Source organism: Fringilla coelebs, assembly GCF_963513975.1.
Source record: "Fringilla coelebs genome assembly, chromosome: 13".
Lineage (NCBI taxonomy): Eukaryota > Metazoa > Chordata > Aves > Passeriformes > Fringillidae > Fringilla > Fringilla coelebs.
In genome coordinates this window covers 10,848,897-10,860,756 of record NC_140039.1, presented here as the reverse complement: position 1 = coordinate 10,860,756, position 11,860 = coordinate 10,848,897, and the positions used below count along the sequence as shown (strand labels likewise).

The window sequence follows — 11,860 nt, the reverse complement described above, 5'->3', positions numbered from 1 at the left end:
GGAGGTGTCAGCATGGGGAGGGGAGAAAGGTCCATGGTATGGAAATAGTACTGGGCTATCCCCACCCACAGAGGATGCATGAGGGGCTGGCTAGGGCCTCAAGCTGTGGGTGGGAGTTACCAGGCACTTAATATAAAACCTGATTTTTTTTCCAGCCCATGAGTTTGAACATTCACTGGAAGATGGGTTGGACCTCCTTGGCTGGTCTTCAGGTCTAGATTTTCCCTTGGAAGACTGTAAACAAGAAGTCAAAGAGGGAGAAGCTGTTCTCTGGCTGCCTGGGACCACAGGAGAAGCTGTGGGTATCACCCTGGTGAGCAGGAGAGGTGTGGGAAGGTGGTGGGAGCAGTGAGATGCCTGTGCAAGGCAGGTAGCTGTGCTATGCTGGGATCTGAAATCATGGCTGCTCGCTTTCACCACCAAATCTTGCATTTGTGTGGTTTCCTTTTCCTTCTGCTCTGTACACTTTTTTTTTTCTTCTCTCTTCGTTTCTTTTGCTGCAGAGGCAAATTTCAGCCCTTCCAACCTTTTGGCTCCAAATTCTGCACAAGAATACAATTAAACAGGAACTCCCGGAAGGGCTCAGCTTTAATTACGTGTGAGATGTTAATCTGCTGGAGGGTCTCAAGTGCTCCTATATTTGAGCCTGCCTTTCTGCTGTTCTGCAATCCCCCTGGCAGATGCCTCCCAACTCCTAACAACCTCCCCAGGCTATTTTTTCTGAGCAAGATAACAAGCGAACTTTCTAGCTTGGAAAAGCTTCTGTGAAGAGCAGCAGAGACAATCCTTCAGCAGCTCCCACCTCTCTCTTGAAGGCCTGGCTATTTTTGAAGGCAGCAGGAAAATGGAGATGGTCCTCTCCACCAGCTTGGGATTCCCCCTGCCCACAGGTCTCAGGTTAAATGGCACGAGTGTGGCTGAAAGGAACAGGAGCCCTCGTGCCTGGATTCCCTGGAGGCAGTGCCTACATCCCTGCCCAGTGTTGGCTGTGATGCTTTGGAAACCTGCTGGCACCAGTTTCTCATACCTGATGACCTGCCAAGCCTGGAAGAAATAAAGGATATCCTTGCAAAGCAGCAGCTGGAGTTCAGGGAGATCCCAAAGCCAGCCAAAAATGGTGCCAGCAAGGCCAGCCCTGGCCAGGGACCTGCTGGAGTGGCCCAGGTGGCAGAAGCCAGCATGGTAACAGTGGCTGGAGGAATAAAGCAAGCCCCACCTGAGCTACATGGATGAGAGACTGAGCTCCCTGACAGCTCCATTTGGGCTGCCCTGCAGTAGCTTCTTCCTGTCCTCAGTGAACACCTTGGGTCACACATTTGGCAAGGAGCGTTACCTGGGGACATCATACAGTCTGAGCAGGGAGATAATTTGAAAACCTTCTTGGATGTATTTAAAATTTGTAAACCATGGGAGACAAATTTTGAAGCCAGATCCCCATGAGCCCTCAGAGCTGATGGGAGGATGGCAGATAACCAGGTGCCAGCCTTCCTGACTCAATAACCCTCATCCCTTGACCCACACCATGGGCTGGAAGCTGCTCCCTTTAAATTTGGCAGAGACAAACAGCTGGAGCCCTAATTTGTCCACTTGCTGCATCAGATGTTGCTGCTCTGCCTCTCCCCTGGCTCCTGCAGACCCCCAGCTCCCGGTAGGTGCGGTGGTTTTTCCTTTTTTTCTCATTTATTCACAGTAGTAAATTTGCAGGAATCTAGAAATGGCCCCGGTTTCTAGGTCACTCTGCTGCTGTGTGTTTGTTAAAAGGTTCCCTGATGTATGTGCTGCTGCAGGAGCAGCTCTGGGGCAGAAGGGGCTCAAGGGAGCAGTGTGGGAGGCACATCCCCCCAGGGAGGGCAGCAGAAAGGAGCTGTGTGGAGAGCAGTGAGGCATCACTTCTGCACTGGCTGTTTTATTCTCAGCCTCATGAACTGGGGCAGCTCTCCCTGGGGACCTTTCCAGCTCTCCTTTCTAGCTGGGGCTGCCTCCCTTGATCCTATTTTTAGCCAATGTCTTTGCAGATGTGGTTTCCATTAACAAGCAGTATCTGGAGCTGCCCAGTAGCTTTGTGGGCTGAGGTGTATGCTGTTTGATCAGATCCCCTTGGGACAGAAGGACACAGGCACTGTTAACCCCACAGAGCTTTCCAACAGGTACCACAAGCTTCACTGTACCCTCAGGGGTCTGAGCTGTGGCTCCAGCCAGGCAGAAGTGCTGTCTTCTGAAGGGGGAACAAGGGCTTGGCCTTCTCCCCTGTCTAGGTCAGGGCTATGTGAGGTGGCAGAGCTCTGACTTCAGGGCACACAGGAGGCAGGAGTGGTCAGGGCTGAACTCTGTTCCACAGGGAACTGCACTCCTGGCCGTGGGCAGGATGGGGTCACCCAGCCCCTCCACCTCTCCCCAGCCCAGTACAACACATAGACACAAGGCAGTGACTGTTTTATTTCAAAGTAGAACAAAGGTATCTTTTATTCTTTCCAGAGCTGAGAGATTCAACTTTGCCATAAGCATGTCTGTGCTCAGACTGGCTCCTTGTGTGCATTTACTCAGAGCACGTCTATACAGGGCAAACCAAAAGCAGGAGATGTTTCATAACTCGGCTGAGTCTCACCTCTGGTAAAGAAATCCTGTTACCCAGCCAAACACGCTGGCTTGGTTCCTTGCACAGCACGTGCTGCCGAGCAGACAGGCTCTATAGAAAAATCTAAAAACAAAATGCACTTTCAGACATTCCACATCAACTTTTCCCCTAATTTTGTTGGGAGTGAGTTTTGGCTCCAAGTGTATCACTCTCCTCTCCCTTCACACCTCTGCAGTCGCTAAAGCAGAGTTAGAGCGCATCAAGGATGTTGTCGATTTTGGAGACCAGGTCCTGGCGCTTGTTGGAATGCATCTTCTCGTTCTCGATGTACGTGTCCTTCTTCAGCTTGCCTGCCACCAGCCGCTCCGCCTCCACCGACGACTTTAGCACCAGCTCCTTCACTTGGCCATCCAGCTTCTGAATCTCACTTACCTGGCAGAGTGACAAACCCAGGGAGCATTAGAGGAGACAAAACAGAACAAAACAATCCCTACAGTGAAGCTGGAATAGAAGAGATGGCAGATGATAGCACTGACTTCATCTTTTGCTAAGTAGAAACATCTCCGATCCCTGAATGCTGCTTCCTGAACCATCACATTAAGAGGAATATTCCATGAATGAGTAACTAAGGAGTGCAGATAAAAGGGTCTCCAAGGACCCAGGAGCCATAGTGGCAAGAGACTGTGAAAGAGTATTGAATGATGGATTTTAAAAGCTTCAAGCTAAATCACAGATCTGACAGCTGGAAGCTGTGTCCCTACAGTTAATGTTCATGGTGTGTGATGGGAGGTCTGCAATGACAGAGCCACTCTTTGAGTTAAATAAGAGATTAACCAAGGTGGCTATTAGCTAAATGGATCTTAGAGACTGAAGTGTCCCTCACTTGAGGTTAAGTGGCTATTTCAGATAAGTGTTAAAATACACTGAAAGGAAGGAGAGTGAGTGTATGCTCATTGTGCCGTGGCTTTCAACATGGTAGAGCAAAACACCCCCAGAGGAGCACCATGTTACCAAAATCCTGTCAGCACCAAGTGTAAATGTGCAAGAAAATAAGAGATGAGGGAGAAGATTTTGGGTTGACTGGTGTGAGTAGTAGAGTCAGAACTGTTATTTGTTGATAGTTTCCATTTTTTGCTTAAGTGTCACTGCCATGAGCTTGATGAGAAGTATCAGGATTGTGTTACAAAAGCATTAACCTGTACAAATGCAGGTGGTTCAAGGGCTGCTTAAGAAACAGCACAAGCAGATGTTTATCAGCAACACTTACATGGCTGCATAACTGAGAGTACTGCAAAAATAAGTTTTCACACACTCTTGCAGAGATCAAGCCATTTTCAGATGGAAAAACCCAACCTAGACTGGCTGCAGAAACCCCCAATTAAAACTCATGTAGAATACTTGACAGAGCCAAGAACAGGACAGCTTATGAAATAAATTTGAATTTCTTACTTTATCACATAAGTCAGAGCCTTCTGTCTTCAGTTTAGACTGCAGAGAGGCTATTTCATTAGTCAGGGCCTTATGCTCCATCTCCAAAGACTTTTTGCCACTGTTGAGGGTGGAGATGTCCCGTGACTGCTTGTATTTATTCACTGCTTCATCAAAGTGACGGTACAGCCCAAGCCTCTTGTTCACCAGAGTGAGCACCTGCTCTGTGATGCAGGCAACCTTCATCCTGGCTTCAGCAGCTGGATCCTGCAAGAGGACAGAGGGGAAGATCAAAGCAGTCATATCTCTGACCTGCATCAAGCCATGCCTGCAATCTGCCATAGGACTGTTATAAAAAACTCTTCCCGCTCCAATTAAATCAACTGACAGTAATTAAGTGAATGGTGCAAGTGCTGATTAGGGGAGATCCCTTTCAGCACTCAGTCCAGCCCAACAAATAGTTTAACAGTGAAAACACTGCAGAGGGAGAACTGCAGACATCCCTTCTTCTCAGGGGGATTCCTTTTTACACAGTAAGCAAAACTCTAGTTAGCTTTATGACACCAGATCAGCACTACAGGAGTAGGGCTCAGGTTGAACAAAAACAGGACTTCAAACAACCAGTAAAACATTGGAATGGAAGGAACATTCAGCAAGAATTCCTGGTATGAGAAATCACCATCCAACTGGTGAGAAATCTGTTTATATGCCCACAGGGCTCTTCATCATACAGACCTTGGTGATGGAGAAATCCAGCCTGACATAGACAATCACAGTGAAGAACAAGATGTAAAAGGCTCCAACTACCAAGAGAGGCTCTTGCAGCATCAGGATTTTGTTGAAGGTGTAATGAACCTACAAGAGAAGTTCCAAACTCTGAGCAGTGCCCTTTGTTACTGCAGGGTTTATTCCTCTCAGGCAGCAGCAGAACCACCCAAGCAGTTCAGTTGGTGTTTACTTCTTACATGTTTTGACTGAGCTGCTGATTTCTGAGGAGGTAAGCTGCTCAGAGGCCACACTCACCACAATGTCCTGGATGTGCTGCTCCACCAGGTTGCTCTTGTGTGCCACAATAACGGGACGTCCAAAAGTGTCCAGATATGTGTAGTGAAGTTCATCCGAGGCACGATTGATTTCATAGGGGCTGTCCACATGGATATTCCTGTGGGTAAAAGCAGACAGCCCCATATGACTCCATGGTGTGTGAGATGATGTAACCCAAGATTCATCTGGGCAGTTGTAGCCTCTAGCACAAGGTAAATTATGCAGTTTAAACAGTGCTCTACAAGCAAGCAAAGCTGTGTTCCAAGATCTCTCCTCCATATGCACAGTCATGGTTTTGATTCACTGTCCCCAGGCCATTAGAGCAGACTGGAGAAGTGCCACCAACACAGCACTGTCTGCAGTAACAAGCCAGGAGTAATCACACTTACTTGGCTCCTTCTGGCAGCACAATCTTGACAGTCAGAGAGTCTGTAACTTGCTCATCAAATACATGGTCAACAAACCTCATCTTCAAGGCATACTGATCACCTAAAAGTGCAGAACAGAAGTGGTTACAGTTCCTCAGAGAACAAGGGACAGCCTTGAAACTCAGCTCCCACCCAGGGCAGGAGAAGAATTTGCATGGATAATTGTGCAGCAGGGGGCACTAGCTCACTCAGATATATTTTAACCAGATGTCTACAAAAACCTGAAGGAAGCACAAAAAAGGTGGATTTGCATATTCTAGAAAAAATAGCTGGCAACTGTTGTTGCTAAGGTCCTGTGTACCACAGCTCTCAATTCTTTTCTTTACAGCAACTACCTTCAAACACAAGGGAGGATGTTTTTTATTCCCTCCCCCCTCAGCCACCCACCAAGATTGTAGAGGTATTCGTAGCTTGGCAGGTTATAGCCAATGATGTAATGGGTTTTCCAGCCCCCAAAAAGTGGGAATCTGGGACGGATCTCCATCTCCACAGAGTCATCCAGGACAAGAAGGTGGCTGGTGGAGATGTTTCCAATTTCATCTCTGTAATAGACGTCCTGAGCAGCAGCTGGGAGAATGGTCTGTATGGAGAGAAGCAGCAGTGAGTGCATCAGAGGGGAGCTACTTCCAGTGAAACCAATAAAGGCTGGTAAGCATTGAGAAACTGTGCTCCCACATGAGACATGACAAAATGGCCATTCAGTTGCACTGAGTGGTAAAATTGTGCTATTATAAGCAATCCCACAAGTGGCTGCCAGCACTAAAATCACTTGGCGTCCAAATGAATGTGCTTTCTCCAGCTGAGTTTCAAACTCCCCAGACAGCAAGGGATCATCATGCCCACCAGGACAGCAACTCCCTTTTCACTCCAACTTGCTGCCCTAGTTGACTGGGCTTGCTAGCTTTACACTCAGCAAAATGAGATTTCTGTTTGGCTGCACCACCCTAGAGAATTACAAGAATCAATCCTGAAGGCTACAAGCAGTGAGAAAGGTTTTGGTTCAGATGAGAACACATAATACGTTTTACATCTGGCTAGCAGAGCTACAGCTTTAATTCTTGTTGAGTGCTTTGTGAGCAAGGAATGAATGGGTGAGTTTCCAATTAATACTGTTCAACATGAGGAGGATATGACACATAGGCAACTCTGAAAGTAAGGGGGTGGGGACAGAATGAATGGTCCTTGCATGGTAGAAAACCCAAAGCAGAGATCTCAATATTACAAGTAAGGGATTTAGAGGGTCCCTGAGACTGGAGGAGTGGGAGTGTGGAAAAACACTACATGCCCCTGTACATGCAGTCTGTTAGACCAGCAAATGCAATAGAGTGTATAACCTCCTAATGCTGCTTCCAAAAGCTATTTCTATCCAGCACAAGCTTTCTCTGGAAATACACCAGAGTTTTAACATTCCCTTATTACTGAGGTATGGTTACCAAACAAAAGGCAAAGGACAACTGCAATTTTTTTTTTCAACTGGGGATCTAAGAAAAGGGGAAGTCACAGTTATAAAAATACATGTGCAAAATGTCAACCTTAAAAGACTTGACAGAAGAGATCCCACTGTCTGGCTGTCTCTGGTAGTCATATCTGGAGAAAGGCCCTTTCAGCACTGCTCCCGTGTGCTTTAAATCAACCGTCTCTTCAACAGCAATGTTACCCCAGTGAGACACCTCAATGACTCGTGTCATGCTGGTGATGGTCAGGAAGGGACTGTTATTTTCATAGTGCACCTTCAGAGTGTCCTAAGGAGGGAAAAAAAGATAAACTGTCAGGTCTAAAGTAAGTAGCAAGCCCCCCTCAGAATGATCCACTCCATGTGCCACAGAGAACCCTCCTTGGCAGATGCACATGTTCCTGGCACACAGTTTAACTCACAGCTGACCTGTGATTTCTACGTGAAAGCCTCTGCTTCCCACTCTCCAGCCTCTGAGACACATCTTCCACGTCTGGAAGATGCTCTCTGCAGAGCCACAACCCCTTTGCACAGAAATTCACCTGGCTGTATGGAGGGATGTCCTTGAAGGGGCCATATTCAATCGTGTCCTCAGTGCGGGAAGGGTTTCCCAGCTTGGTGTAACTCTCCACGTTCCTGGAGGCCAGCTTGACACGGGTTGTTTGGGTCTTGGTGACGTACGGTGAGTAAAAATAGTGATTTCCTTCAAAGACCACAAACTGCTTCTCACTTTGGGTGATGTGGGTGGGATAGGGCTGCAAGACGTGTGTGAAAACCATTTCAACAGAGACACGGACCTTGGCTCCTGGGGCCAAAGGAGAGGGCAGCTTCACCGAGAAGAATTTCCCACTGGAAGGGAGAAGAACAGGTAAGTCATGTGGGATCTCCCTGGAGAGAGCACTCAGGTCCACCCACTGCAACATCCCCTGGGGACAGGTGACCATGTACCATGTGTGTAATGTGTGATTTGGGCAGGTATTTCACTTGCTCCTCCAAGACATAGAGATGTCTTGTCCCAGCAGGTGTGATTACTGTGCTGGGGAAGGAGCACAGGCTGAACTGTGTCCAGGCACAGTTACAGTCTTTGCTTCACAAAAAAACACCTAGTTCCCATTTGGGAAGAGGAATAGTGACATACCCCTCCCTAATCCTGCATTTATAAAGCTTCAGCAAGAGTTTTTTTCTATTCTTCTCCAGATGACAGGAATGATCTGCATCAAAGGAAGCATGGGCACAAGTCCAGAAGACAAATCACAAGCATCTTAAGCACCTGTTCCCAAAAAGTCTGTTCATTCTCAGACTTTTGCCCACAGGATCTGAAATTAAGGAATGACCAAAATGGGAACACGATTTTGGACTGAGGTTCTACAGAATGGATTGAGACTCCACCAAATCTGTAAGGATTTGGACTTGACAGACTGAGGTGATGCCAGAAGCACACACACTTCATGTCATGCTTAGTGGCCCAAGGGCAGGATCACATGAGACATCCAGCCATGTCAGAAGCCAAGGTCCACCCTGGCATCTTAACTCCACACTACTGTACTTTTCAAAGCCAGCAGCACTGTGTACTGAATCACTTTACAGGCACCGCTCACCTCTCAGCTCTCATGGCTCAGGAAACACTTGCCTGCAGCACGTACATAATATCGCAAGCTTGGCAGTACAGAGCCTGATGCAAACAGCAGCATCCTCTCTCCTGGCAGCAGGAAGAGCCTGCACTGGGCCATGGTACCCAGCACTCTGTGGTGCTCTACACACTGCCACAGGGCACTAAACTCTCTGTAGTCACCACTGCCAACCATCTGAGAGCTCAGAATGGAGGAATGGGTAAGAGCATGACCCAATACTTCTCTCACCTGGTGTCCCAGGGTGCCAAGGCATTACTCAAGGCACTGAGTACAAGAGATTGAGCACAGCTGAAGAAGAAAACACTCCTGATCTCTAGGTGCGTGGAACTGGGGGAGTATCTCTGTTTCACTGTGAGGACAATTATGAACTCCCCATGCACAACTCTAGGTATTTGCCTTAGAGGGTGATACTCACCTTTTTCCCTTAACTTTGGTCTCTTTCACTTCCAAGGCGTTCTCCTCCTCTTCCTCACCTTTCACCTGTTCCCAAGCAACATACAGGATCAGTGTGCTGTGTGTTCGTTCCCATGTTCCCTCAGCCTGGTTCCCAAGCTGACACAGTCACCATAAGTTGCATAAATGAGAATATTGATCAAATGCTTTTGTGATTTCCCTTCTGACTGGGGAGTGAGCAGGCCACGGGGCATATGGCTTCACCCATCAAGGTATACTACAGAACTCTGCATACAGATATACTATAGAGCACTGTATGTACCTCTCTCTGTCGTGTGTGGAGTTTATCTAAAGTGACAGTATCTCTGGGGCTAGGACAGAAGTATTGTCCTACTGCTCCTCCGACCCTCCTGTGGGTAAGGGCCGTGCCCCCAGTCCCCGCGCAGCCCGGGGCTGCCAGCCCTGCTCCGTCCGTGCTGGCGGCGACCCCTGCCCAGCCTGACGGCGTCAATCGCCCCGCTCATCGCCTCCAGGCCTCCCACCTCAGCCCTCACCCCGCGACACACAATTCCCATTCCCGGCCGGCTGCGGGATCCGGGAGCGCCGCTGAGCACCCGGCAGTGCCGACGTGTCCCTTCGGGCGCAGGGCCGGGCAGCGCCCGCGGGCCCCCGGGCGCGGCGCTCGGTGCCCGCTCCCCTCGCTCACCTGCACGCCCAGGTGGGCCAGGCGGGGCTCCAGCCCGGGCTCCATCGCCAGCAGGAAGGTGGAGGCGGCCGCGCCGCCCGGCGCATTGGCGACGCTGAGCTCGGCCGAGATCTTGGCCAGGTGCGTGCTGAGGTCCAGCGAGCGCCGCACCTCCTCTAGCACTAGATCGGCGCTGGCCCCGGCGGCCGCCAGGCAGAGGAGCAGCAGGCGGCACAGCAGCCCCGCCATGGCCGGCACACCGCGCGGGGAGGGCACAAGATGGCGGCGCCCGCGCTGTACGGGCACGGCACAAGATGGCGGCGCCCGGTGGGGGAGGAGGCGCGCGATGGCGGCGCCCACCGGCGCTGGAGGCCCGGCCCCCTCCTCCCCGCCTTCCGCGGTGCCTGAGGTGAGAAGCTGGGCGGGCTCTGCCGGAGTCCCGGGGGTGGTTTCGGCTTCGCGCAGTTCCGGCGCTTCCCGGCGGCCCGGCCCTATCAGCGAACTTGGGTGCGCTCGCGGAGTGCTGGGCCCCTGCCCTTGCTGAGCTCCCCGGCCTGGGCGGGCCTCGGGGCCGGTCAAGCGCTGATTGTTTGGCCGTGCTGGGGTTTCTCACTTCTTTTTCTGCCCGAAGAAGAGCGGAAAAAGAACTATACGAATATTGCGGGGTTGCTCAGGGCTTTCAGGTGCTCCTCAGCCTCCTCTCCTGCCACGGCACTGTTTCTCAGTGTTTTTAGCAGTGGTTGGTTCCTGCCAGGGCTTCCAGGGGCCAGCGGTATCAATCCTGGTGGAAGTGTTGGGCACAGGGATGGGAAGGCATTGGGAAGTGCTGGGCACAGGGAAGGCATTGGGAAGTGCTGGGCACAGGGATGGGAAGGCATTGGGAAGTGTTGGGCACAGGGATGGGAAGGCACTGGGAAGTGCTGGGCACAGGGATGGCTCAGAGGAGCTGTAGTGTGGATGGCACTGGGACGTAGCACCGGGCACTGCAAAGGGATGGACTTTGGTAGTTTTGATTATGCTGTTGAATTAACGAGCCTCACATTGGGACAGTTCATCTCACTGGCCTGGCACACATTGTTGCTCTGGAAGGTGAGGTTTAACACAAATACAGTTAAGATGAACCCAAATTTTCTGCTAAAAAAACACAGATAATTGACAGCTAGGTGATGCCAGACTCCAAGTGCTGCAGGTAGCCAAGGCATGGTAACCAGCCCTGCATTGACTTAAGGCATCTGGGGAAAGGAAAATGTTAGTGGTTTAACACATGACTGGGGAAGAGGGGATTGACACTTTATTCTCAAATATCTAAGGCAGATAAAAGAGAGGAACGGATGTTGTCTGCTGTGATTGCCAGAGCAGGGCTTTTGCATGTGAGCCCTGCGGGACAGCAGGCCTTTCATGTTTGCATAATGTGATCCAGGACTCAATCTTTCTTTAAGATCCTAATACGAGTCACAGAGATAATTCTTTGATTTGGCCTGAGATTGCCAAGTATCGGAAGAGGATTTCCTAAATTACGTGTTTGGATACGGAGTCAAACAGCCCCTTGGCAAAGGCTAAATAGAATGGGATGTCTCCTGGTGTGCTATGTTCAAAACAGCATAATTTCTCAGCTAGCCTTCCTTTTCTTCCCTTACCACCCCCCCACCCCCAAATTCCTGTCATGGAAATTTTCTTGGCAAATTACTTCAATTTCCCTTTGATTTATGTAGGTAAATACATAAATGCCTGTGAATTTGGCAACTCGCCCTGTAAGCATATCCTAGCACAAGCAGGTAGTTTTGTCACCGTGTTTCAGTGATTGTGGTGTTCTCTTCCAGCAGCACAGCAGGAGATGCCTGCAGGGGTGGGTTCCACCTCCTCAGCCTCATGTTTCCAGCCAAGGAAATATTCCAAGTCCCTCTGCTCTCCAGGAAAAGCCTGTTTATCTTGGCTTTCTCCAAAGAGCTGGGCTTTGGGGCCTGGAGCTGGGTAGGCATGTTCAGGGGGAAGCAACCGTGAAACATGAGAGGCTGAGCAGAACAGCCACCTCTCATTAAAGGCTGGCCAGCAGTGCTGCATCTGGGGACTCCCTGGTTGGGTCTGCAAGCTCCTCTGCTAGGAGTGGCTGTCACTGTCCTTCCATGTGTCACACGGAATAAATGAACTCCAGTCGGCCTCTTTAATAACACATGCAGCTCCAGCTCTTATTTCCCTCTCTCCCTTAGGGCAATTTCTCCTGGT

At 50.0% G+C, this 11,860-nt stretch overlaps 1 protein-coding gene across 1 annotated transcript; it reads right to left on the bottom strand.

Moving 5' to 3' along the window:
- Nucleotides 1-2,416: 2,416 nt before the first annotated feature.
- RPN1 (ribophorin I) lies at nt 2,417-9,946 on the bottom strand. The gene is made up of 10 exons (XM_084214432.1): nt 9,659-9,946; nt 8,975-9,039; nt 7,471-7,777; nt 7,008-7,217; nt 5,863-6,055; nt 5,437-5,536; nt 5,027-5,165; nt 4,739-4,858; nt 4,025-4,270; nt 2,417-3,007 (listed from the first exon to the last, which is right to left on the bottom strand). Exons 1-10 carry the CDS (start codon nt 9,884-9,886, stop codon nt 2,825-2,827), a joined length of 1,791 nt encoding a protein of 596 aa, XP_084070558.1. The 5' UTR covers nt 9,887-9,946; the 3' UTR covers nt 2,417-2,824.
- Nucleotides 9,947-11,860: the final 1,914 nt, after the last annotated feature.

Coding starts and splice junctions, on each gene's coding strand:
- RPN1 (XM_084214432.1), bottom strand. CDS start 9,886: ATGGCGGGGCTGCTGTGCCGCCTGCTGCTCCTCTGCCTGGCGGCCGCC. Junction 5,537..5,862: donor CGAATACCTCTACAATCTTG/GTGGGTGGCTGA, acceptor CTGCACTTTTAG/GTGATCAGTATGCCTTGAAG. Junction 5,166..5,436: donor GTGCTGCCAGAAGGAGCCAA/GTAAGTGTGATT, acceptor TTTTACCCACAG/GAATATCCATGTGGACAGCC.